General features: G+C 49.2%; 1 protein-coding gene across 1 annotated transcript in view; it reads left to right on the plus strand.

Moving 5' to 3' along the window:
• LOC144610381 (bifunctional methylenetetrahydrofolate dehydrogenase/cyclohydrolase, mitochondrial-like) overlaps nt 1–9,819 on the plus strand; it is a 43,715-nt gene extending 33,896 nt beyond the window's left edge. The window contains exons 5-8 of the mRNA XM_078429016.1: nt 241–348; nt 2,865–2,957; nt 4,134–4,259; nt 4,895–9,819. Coding sequence (XP_078285142.1) covers nt 241–348; nt 2,865–2,957; nt 4,134–4,259; nt 4,895–5,019 — 452 coding nt within the window. The 3' untranslated portion in view covers nt 5,020–9,819. The remainder of the gene's footprint in view (nt 1–240; nt 349–2,864; nt 2,958–4,133; nt 4,260–4,894) is intronic.

Below are 9,819 nucleotides of genomic sequence, written 5' to 3' on the forward strand. Positions count from 1 at the left end.
GGAGTCAATGGAAGGGGAGGTTGGTTTGTGTGATGGTCCACATTTCTCTGCAATTTCTTGTGGTCTTGGATGGAGCCCCGTTCCCAACCCGTGCTGTGATGCGTCCCGATGGGATGCTTTTGACGGCGCGTCTGTGGAAGTTGGCGAGAGCTGTAGGGGACGTGCCGAACTTTCTGAGCCTTCTCAGGAAGTGGGGGAAGGAAGGTTTATGAGTTAACGGTTCACCGTTCCGTCCTTCAGGAATCGCGACCCTGGGGAAGAACGTGGTGGTTGCTGGGCGGTCAAAGAACGTCGGGATGCCCATCGCCATGCTGCTGCACACGGATGGCGGGCACGAGCGGCCAGGAGGTGAGTAGCGATAGCCGACTGTAAATCGAACAGCGCACCACGCCCAACCTTCACACTCTGTCCATTCTAGCTGCATTTCAGTTTAAGACACTGTGTGGAAACGGGCCCTTCGGCCCACCGAGTCCGTGCCGGCCAACTCGAGAAGAGAGGTCCTGACCTCTCAACTACATCTGTGGTGGCCTTCGAACTATCTTCACACGGGCTTAATCTTTCACTAACTTTGTCTTGTATCTGCGCACTGTGGATGGTTTGATTGTAACCCTGCCCAGTCTTGTCCCTGCTGACTGGATTACAAGTGAGAAAAACGTTTTTCACTGCACATTGGTACACGTGACAATAATAAAACTAAACAAAAAAGAGTAAGGGTTGAGAGATTAGTCACACTCAATTTAGAACTGACTTAATTTAGAACTGTTTTATTCTTAATTACTGTATGTCGTGTTACTTGCAAGCAAAACACCAAGGAAAATTCCTTGTATGTGTACATACTTGGCTAATAAAATTTATTCAATTCAGTTTTTCCCATGGACCAATTAACTCGTATCTCATAAAAAGTGGCTCAACTCTGATTAGGTGTTTACTTTAAAGTAGGATGGTCGACATTGTCCTGAGACACCTTTTCTTCTGAGGCATGGTGCCATCTCCGCACACTATCACTATCCTACACACACTAGGGGCAATTTACAATTTTACTGAGCCGATTGGGCCTGCAACACTGTACGTCTTTGGAGTGTGGGAGGAAACCGGAATGGCGGGACTGTCATATGTTGAAAGACTGGATCGACTAGGCTTGTATACACTGGAATTTAGAAGGATGAGAGGAGATCTTATCGAAACGTATAAGATTATTAAGGAGTTGGACACGTTAGAGGCAGGAAACATGTTCCCAATGTTGGGGGAAGTCCAGAACAAGGGGCCACAGTTTAAGAATATGCGGCAGGACATTTAGTACGGAGATGAGGAAAAACTTTTTTCATTCAGAGAGTTGTGGATCTGTGGAATTCTCTGCCTCAGAAGGCAGTGGAGGCCAATTCTCTGAATGCATTCAAGAGAGAGCTGGATAGAACTCTTAAGGATAGCGGAGTCAGGGGGTATGGGGAGAAGGCAGGAACGGGGTACTGATTGAGAATGATCAGCCATGATCACATTCAATGGCGGTGCTGGCTCGAAGGGCCGAATGGCTGCCTCCTGCACCTATTGTCTATTGTCATCCGGGGGAAACCCACGCAGCTTACAGGGAGAACGTGCGAACTCCGTACAGACAGCGCCCCTAGTCGGGATCGAACCTGAGGCAGCAACTCTACCGACTATACACAGTTACAATCAAACCATCCGCAGTGTGCAGATACAAGATAAACGAATAACGTTTAGTGAAAGATAAAGTCCGAGTAAAGATAGTGCGAAGGTCTCCAATGATGTAGATGATAAGTCAGGAGCATTCTCTGGTTGGTGATGATTCAGTTGCCAAAAAAACAGCTGGGAAGAAACTGCCCCTGAATCTGGATTCTTTACGCAGAGTTGCTTTCTCTTCATCAATCTTTTACTTTTTAAGCTACATTATTACCGCAAATGTACAGGAACCCGAGGGGAAACTTTTTCATACAGAAATTGGTGGGTGTGTGGAATGTGCTGCCAAAAGTAATTGAGGCAAGTCGTATTAAAGGACATTTGGACAGCTACGTGAATGCAGGAGGGGGGGTGGGCTGAGTCAAACGTGGGCCAATGGGACTAGCTCAGATGGGACAACTTGGTCAGCACAAAGCTAAAGCAAAGTGCTGCCGGGCAGCATTTGTGGAATGAGAAAAACGATGAGTGCTTTGAGCCCATGATCCTTCAACAGAGTTGGAAGCCTGAAGAAAGCAAGTGTTTTGAGTTGCAGGGGGGAGGGGGGCAGAGGGGATTGTTTGTGATAGTGCGATTGAGATCTAGGTGGTCCAGATGAAACATGAGCTGAATCACGGCTGATTAAAGTGTGGTTACACTGGGCGGGGGTGTGAGTGAGTGGAGGTTGACGGTCGGAAATCAATAGAGGTAATAACCATATAACCATATAACAACTACAGCACGGAAACAGGCCTGTTCGGCCCTACATGTCCATGCCGACCACTCTCTCTGACCTAGTCTCATCTACCTGCTCTCAGACCATAACCCTCCAATCCCCTCTTATCCATATACCTATCCAATTTACTCTTAAATAATAAAATCGAGCCTGCCTCCACCACTTCCACCGGAAGCCCATTCCATACAGCCACCACCCTCTGAGTAAAGAAGTTACCCCTCATGTTACCCCTAAACCTTTGTCCCTCAATTCTGAAGCTATGTCCTCTTGTTGGAATCTTCCCCACTCTCAAAGGGAAAAGCCTACCCACGTCAACTCTGTCCGTCCCTCTTAAAATTTTAAAAGCCTCTATCAAAAACCTCTATGGAGTCACTCTGTGTGTGCCACTCTCTGTGTGTTACTCTCTTGGAAATAGGCACAGCATGAAAGCTAAGGCTTGCATTGTGTTGTGTTGCAGGTGATGCCACTGTGACGATCTCGCACCGATACACCCCCAAAGACCAACTGAGGGAGCATACCAAGCTTGCCGATATTATTGTGGCCGCAGCAGGTGAGTGCACTGGTGACTGGGTACACTGCGACTACAAGGCAGTCTTTCCTAAGGTCATAACGTCATAAGGAACAGGAGTAGAATATGACAAAAGAAATTCCTCCATCTCCTTCCTAAAAGGACGTCCTTTAATTCTGAGGCTGTGCCCTCTGGTCCGAGACTCTCCCCCCTCGTGAATTGGCTTCTGCAAATTGTCCATGGTGTGTGTGGGATCGTGTTTGTGTACAGGAGATCCTGGGGAGTGGACGAGAAGGTGGGACAACATAGAACTGGTGTGAATGGGTGATTGATGGTCAAGAGGGACTCGGTGGGCCGAAGGGCCTGTTTCCGCACTCTATCTCTAAACTAAGACGAGGACCATTGTTATAAGTGATGGGAGCAGAAGTAGGCCATTCAGCCCATCAAGTCGACTCTGCCATTCAATCATGGCTGAACTTCATCTCCCTCCTAAACCCATTCTCCTGCCTTCGAACTGATAGACACAAGATGTTGGAGTAACTCAGCGGGACAGGCAGCGTCTCTGGAGAGAAGGAATGGGTGGCGTTTCGGGTCGAGACCCTTCCGTCAGTGGAGAGGGAGATACATAGGTAAGGAAGTGCAAGGTGTGGAAACTTGACAAAGGGAATGGAGACCAAGGAAAATGTGGAATAGATCTGGGAGAAGGTAACAACAAATCATCCGGAGATAAAATGTAGTCGGAGACAGTCGGACTGGTCGGAGATCTGGGAAGGGGGAGGGATGGAGAGAGAGAGGGAAAGGAAGGGTTACTTGAAGTTGGAGAAGTCACTGTTCATACCTCTGGGGTGTAAGCTGCCCAAGCGAGTTACCTTCTCCCAGCTAACAGTGATCTGTTCTACATTTTCCTTGATCTCCATCCCCTTTGTCCTATTTTCACACCTTACACTTCCTTATCTATGTATGTCCCTCTCCCCTGACATCAGTCTGAAGAAGGGTCTCGACCCAAAACGTCACCCATTCCTTCTCTCCAGAGATGCTGAGTCCCGGATACGATCCTGACCTCGGATGCTGTCTGTACGGAGTTTGTGTCGCGGAGTTACTCCAGCATTTCGTGCCCATCTTCGGTTCAAAGCAGCATCTGCGGATCCTACCCACACCACCATTCAGACTGGAAGTGTTGCTGTTGCTGTTTGTGACCCCTGGCCCTGTTCCTTGCAGGTATACCCAACCTGATCACCGCTGACATGATAAAAGAGGGCGCTGCAGTCATTGATGTTGGCATCAATCGTGTGCAAGACCCGGTCACTGGAAAGCCCAGGCTTGTGGGTGATGTGGATTTTGAAGGTAAGGGAACAAATCGTATGGTAATGTAGCACAGAATCTATCCCGGGCCAACCACAGAGAAACATAGAAAATAGGTGCAGGAGTAGGCCATTCAAGCCCTTCAAGCCAGCACCGCCGTTCAATATCTGAAGAAGGGTCTCGACCCGAAACGTCACCCATTCCTTCTCTCCAGAGATGCTGTCTGTCCCGCTGGGTTGCTCCAGCATTTTGTGCCTATCTCAGTGCATGGATTGTGGTAAGGTCAGGAAGCCTTATGGGCGGCACGGTGGCGCAGCGGTAGAGTTGCCTTACAGCGAATGCAGTGCCAGAGACTCGGGTTCGATCCCGACTGCGGGTGCTGTCTGTGCGGAGTTTGTACGTTCTCCCCGTGACCTGCGTGGGTTTTCTCCGAGATCTTCGGTTTCCTCCCACACCCCAAAGACGTACAGGTCTGTAGGTTAATTGGCTGGGCAAGTGTAAAAACTGTCCCTAGTGGGTGTAGGGTGGTGTTAGTGCGCGGGGATCGCTAGGCGGCGCGGACCCGGTGGGCTGAAGGGCCTGTTTCTGTGCTGTATCTCTAAATCTAAAAACATCTACCCTTCCCCACCCCCACCCCCTGCCTCTCTAACCTCTGGACCTTTTGTTTGTTTATACAGAGGTGAAGAAGAAAGCCAGTTTCATCACGCCAGTGCCTGGTGGAGTAGGGCCCATGACGGTGGCCATGCTGATGAAGAACACCATCATTGCGGCCAAGAAACTGTTGAAACAGCGGGAGAACTGAGCCGCACTGTTCTCGGCCAATTGCTCGAGTCGTTCCAACGAGACGGGGGAGGGGGAGGGGGAGGGGGGAAACAAGCTTGTTTTATCGCCAGGTTGTTTTTGAAGTTACAACGAGGAGACCAAAGTGGAGAGAGGGGGCCCCAGTGTGCCGATGTCGTGCTTTGAAGGCTTTAGTGAAGGGAATCCAACGCAACCCTCAGTGTGCTGCTCTTTAGGAATACCGCTATGTACACATTGGCACAAAGTATTGGGATCTTGCATTGGGGAGTTAAATTAGCTTTAGCACTTGGCAGTAACCTGCTTTGGGGCAAGCGGAGGTGAAATGAAGTGAGTGTTTCTCGTTCTGATCTCGTGGTCAGTGCAGCCCGTATTTAAAGGCCAGCCTAGAGGTTGGAGATTAAATGTATTAACGCGGCAGCTCGTTGGCACGCGCTGCGATGGGAGCTGCCGGCGTTGGCTGAAGACCGCATGTTTCTCCTCTCCTGCTATTCGGCTCACGGCTACTCAAAACCGTACAGGGGGGAGAGTTTCAAACAAAAGTCGCCCTCTGTCCCAGAAAGGGACAGTGGTGTGTGGTCATCCTCGTGTTTCTTGTTGTGAACTGACGTTGTTGTGGCTTCGTCACGCCCATGAAAGAGAAAGGTGGACCTGTGGTCGGAAGGGGCAGGGTTCACTTACCATTGCAGTTGAACAATGGTCAACACCATTGCCGTTGAACAATGGTCAACACCATTGCAGTTGACCAATGGTCAACGCCATTGCAGTTGAACAATGGTCAACGCCATTGCAGTTGACCAATGGTCAACGCCATTGCAGTTGAACAATGGTCAACACCATTGCAGTTGAACAATGGTCAACACCATTGCAGTTGACCAATGGTCAACACCATTGCAGTTGACCAATGGTCAACGCCATTGCCGTTGAACAATGGTCAACGCCATTGCAGTTGACCAATGGTCAACGCCATTGCAGTTGAACAATGGTCAACGCCATTGCAGTTGAACAATGGTCAACGCCATTGCAGTTGACCAATGGTCAACGCCATTGCAGTTGACCAATGGTCAACGCCATTGCCGTTGACCAATGGTCAACACCATTGCAGTTGAACAATGGTCAACACCATTGCAGTTGAACAATGGTCAACGCCATTGCAGTTGACCAATGGGCAACACCATTGCAGTTGACCAATGGTCAACGCCATTGCAGTTGAACAATGGTCAACGCCATTGCAGTTGACCAATGGTCAACACCATTGCAGTTGACCAATGGTCAACACCATTGCAGTTGACCAATGGCCAACTCCATTGCAGTTGACCAATGGTCAACACCATTACTATTTATCAACAGTCACAAAGGGCGCCGAGCCTACAGGTTTGGCAGGCAATTTGCGGCGTCGTTATTATGTTGACTTAACGACTAGTCCACCAGTTGCGAAACACTCCAGTAAAAACTGAATTTCATCACTTTTGTCATGTGTACAAATATTGGCAAAGCACAATGTTTGACATGCGCTGTTACAGGAACACGGTGAGCTGTGAAATAAAGCTGTTCAATGTTCTAAAGTAAATCACCTGAGTCTGCTCAGTGACAGAGTGCCTGGAACGCGCTGCTAGGTGTGGTGGAGGCAGATACGATAGTAGCGTTGAAGCGACTTTTCATAAGTTCTAGGAGCAGAATTAGGCCATTTGGCCCCTCTAGTTACTCTGCCATTCAATGGTGGCAGACCTGTCTTTCCCTCTCTACCCCATTCTCATGCCTTCTCCCCATAACCCCTGACACCCGTACTAATCAAGAATCTGTCAATCTCCACCTCAAACATATCCATTGACTTGGCCTCCACAGCCGTCTGTGGCAACGAATTCCACTGAATCACCACCCTCTGACTAAAGAAATTCCCCCTCATCTTTCTAAAGGTGCGTCCTTTCATTCTGATGTACATGGACAGGGAAGGTTTAGAGGGACATGGACCAAACGCAGGCAGGTGGGACTGGGTGTAGATGGGGCATGATGGTTAGCATGGGTAGGTTGGGCTGAAATGCCTGCTTCCACCTGTTTGACTCCAAACCCCTGGATGAACTCAACGGACCAAGCAGCTTCTCCTGGAGGAGAGGAATTGTCGGTGCTTTGTTTTGAATCCTTGGATCAGGATTGAGAGTGGAAAGGAAAAGCAGCCGGTATAAAGTGGAGAGGGGAAGGGTTGAGAGAGGGGGTGGCACATGCAGCACAGTGGTGTCGCTAATCGGGCAGCTGCCTCATAGCGCCAGAGGCCTAGGTTCAATCCTGACCTCGGGTGCTGCCTGTGTGGAGTCTGCATGTTCACCTGACTACGAGTGCTGTCTGTACGGAGTTTACACGTTCTCCCTGTGACCCGCGTGGGTTTTCTCCGGGCGCTCCGGTTTCCTCCCACACTCCAAAGACGTACCGGTTTGTAGGTTAATTGCCTTCGGTAAGTAGTAAAATTGTCCCCAGCGTGTGTGTAGGTTAGAGCACTACGAGGATCGCTGGTCGGCACGGACTCGAAGGGCCTGCTTCTGCCCGGTCGGTATCTCAAGTCTGAAGGGTGATATTCTAAGAATGCAGTACAACTTAAATCACACTCTCAAAACCACTCCTGTTGTCAGGGAGTGCTAATGGGAATGTAATTTAAGCCATGTTGATTAAGGGAGGTTGAGGAGAAGAAGAGAAAGCCAAACACATTTGACCACATGCCATTTCCCTATTGTCATAGCACCCAACGGACACAACCCTGCCTGGGCAGGAAGCATGTTGATTCAGAAAGGCAAACTGAACCTCTCTGTAATTAATAACCTGCCAGCAACACAATCACCACTGATGTCTTCAATATGTCGGGTTTTTAATGCTGTGATCAATAGACAATAGGTGCAGGAGGAAGCCTTCGAGCCTGTACGCACCACCATTCAATGTGATCATGGCTGATCATCCACAATCAGTACCCCGTTCCTGCCTTCTCCCCATACCCCCTAACTCTGCTATCTTTAAGAGCTCTATCTAGCTCTCTTGAAAGCATCCAGAGAATTGGCCTCCACTGCCTTCTGAGGCAGAGAATTCCACTGATTTACAACTCCCTGAGTGAAAAGGTTTTTCCTCATCTCCGTTCTAAATGGCCTACCCCTTATTCTTAAACTGGCCCCTGGTTCTGGACTCCCCCAACATCGGGAACATGTTTCCTGCCTCTAACGTGTCCAACCCCTTAATAATCTTATATGTTTCGATAAGATCCTAGGATATGTTCATTGGTAGACACAAAGTGCTGGAGTAACTCAGCAGGTCAGGCAGCATTACAGAGTGGCACGGTGGTAGAGTTACTGCCTTATAGCGCCAGAGACCCGGGTTCGATCCTGACTACAAATGTGCTGGCTGTACTGAGTTTGTACGTTCTACCCGGGACCACGTGGGTTTTCCTCGGTATCTTGAGTTTCCTCCCACATTCCAAAGACGTACAGGTTTGTAGGCTAATTGGCTTCGGTACAATTGTAAATTGTCCCCAGTGTGTGTAGGATAGTGTTAGTGTGCGGGGATCACTGATTGAAGCTAACTCGGTGGGCGCAAGGGCCTGTTTACACGCTGTGTTTCTAAACTAAATCTCTGGAGAAAAGGTATAGGTGACATTTTGGGTCGAGACCCTTCATCAGACTGAGCGTGGGGGGAGGGTGATCTCAAACCCAAACCTTGTTGTGTTTTTACCGTCAGCTCTGACCCCTTTCTCCCCCCCCCACCCCCACAAACACACAACGGTCTGTCCTCAACAGGGGCCTCGCCTTTAAAATTATTTAGACTTTGAAGAAGTTTCAGCTAAAGCAGAACGGAGTCTTCTGCCTGGCAACTGTTGCCCAATGACGCAGCGCGCAGTCGGGGGAAGTCTTGGGGGTGGTTCCCAGCCGATGAAATGCTTGTGGAAGGTTGTGAGCGCCATGGGTTTAGCGACCAACCTGTGATCCTCACGTCTCCTGACTTCCAGACTCTCTTCTAAACCACATGTCAATGATGTTGTCTGATGAGCAAAAATATTGGTCGTAGTCACGCAACGTGGAAACAGGCCCTTCGACCCAACTTGCCCACACTGGCCGACATGCCCCAGCCACACCAGTCCCACCTGCCTGCGTTTGGTCCATCTTCTATGCACTAATACTCTCGTTTGTTTGTTTGTTTGTTCCTGAACTGCAGCCAAAACGGTACACGATAGCGCGGCAGTTTTAGGCCCACCTTACTCACCGTCGTCCCTTTGGTGCTGACGGAAGAAGTTTCATTAAAATCGGTGTTAGATATTTAAAGTTATTCACATTTTAAAGTTTAAATCCATCTCCGAGGGAGGGGGAGGGGGGAGGGGAGAGTGGGGGTGGGGTGGGTGCTGCACCAATGCAGGAGAGGTTTGGGCCCCAACAGGTCCACTTGGTCAAGTATCCCTCTAAACCTGTCTTACTCATTTACCTGTTTGTTAAACATTGCGATAGTCCCAGCCTCAACGCTCTCTTCTGGCAGCTCGTTCCATACACCCACCACCCTTTGTGTGAAAACGTTACCCCTCGGATGCCTATTTAATGCTTCTATTGTTGGACTGCGTTTTGGGGGGTTTTTGGGGTTGGGTAATTTGGGTGCCTGTTTAGTGCTTTTATTGTTGGACTGTGGGTGATTGAATTAACATTTTGTTCAAGATGGCCGCGCCGTTGTGTTTTGGCTGCCTGCCACTGTATGTTTCTTTTTTTCCTAGTCAGATGTGCAGCACTTTGGTCAACGTGGGTTGTTTTTAAATGTGCTATACAAATAAATTGACTTGACTTGA

The sequence above is a fragment of the Rhinoraja longicauda genome, chromosome 36 (assembly GCF_053455715.1).
Source record: "Rhinoraja longicauda isolate Sanriku21f chromosome 36, sRhiLon1.1, whole genome shotgun sequence".
Classification (NCBI taxonomy): domain Eukaryota; kingdom Metazoa; phylum Chordata; class Chondrichthyes; order Rajiformes; family Arhynchobatidae; genus Rhinoraja; species Rhinoraja longicauda.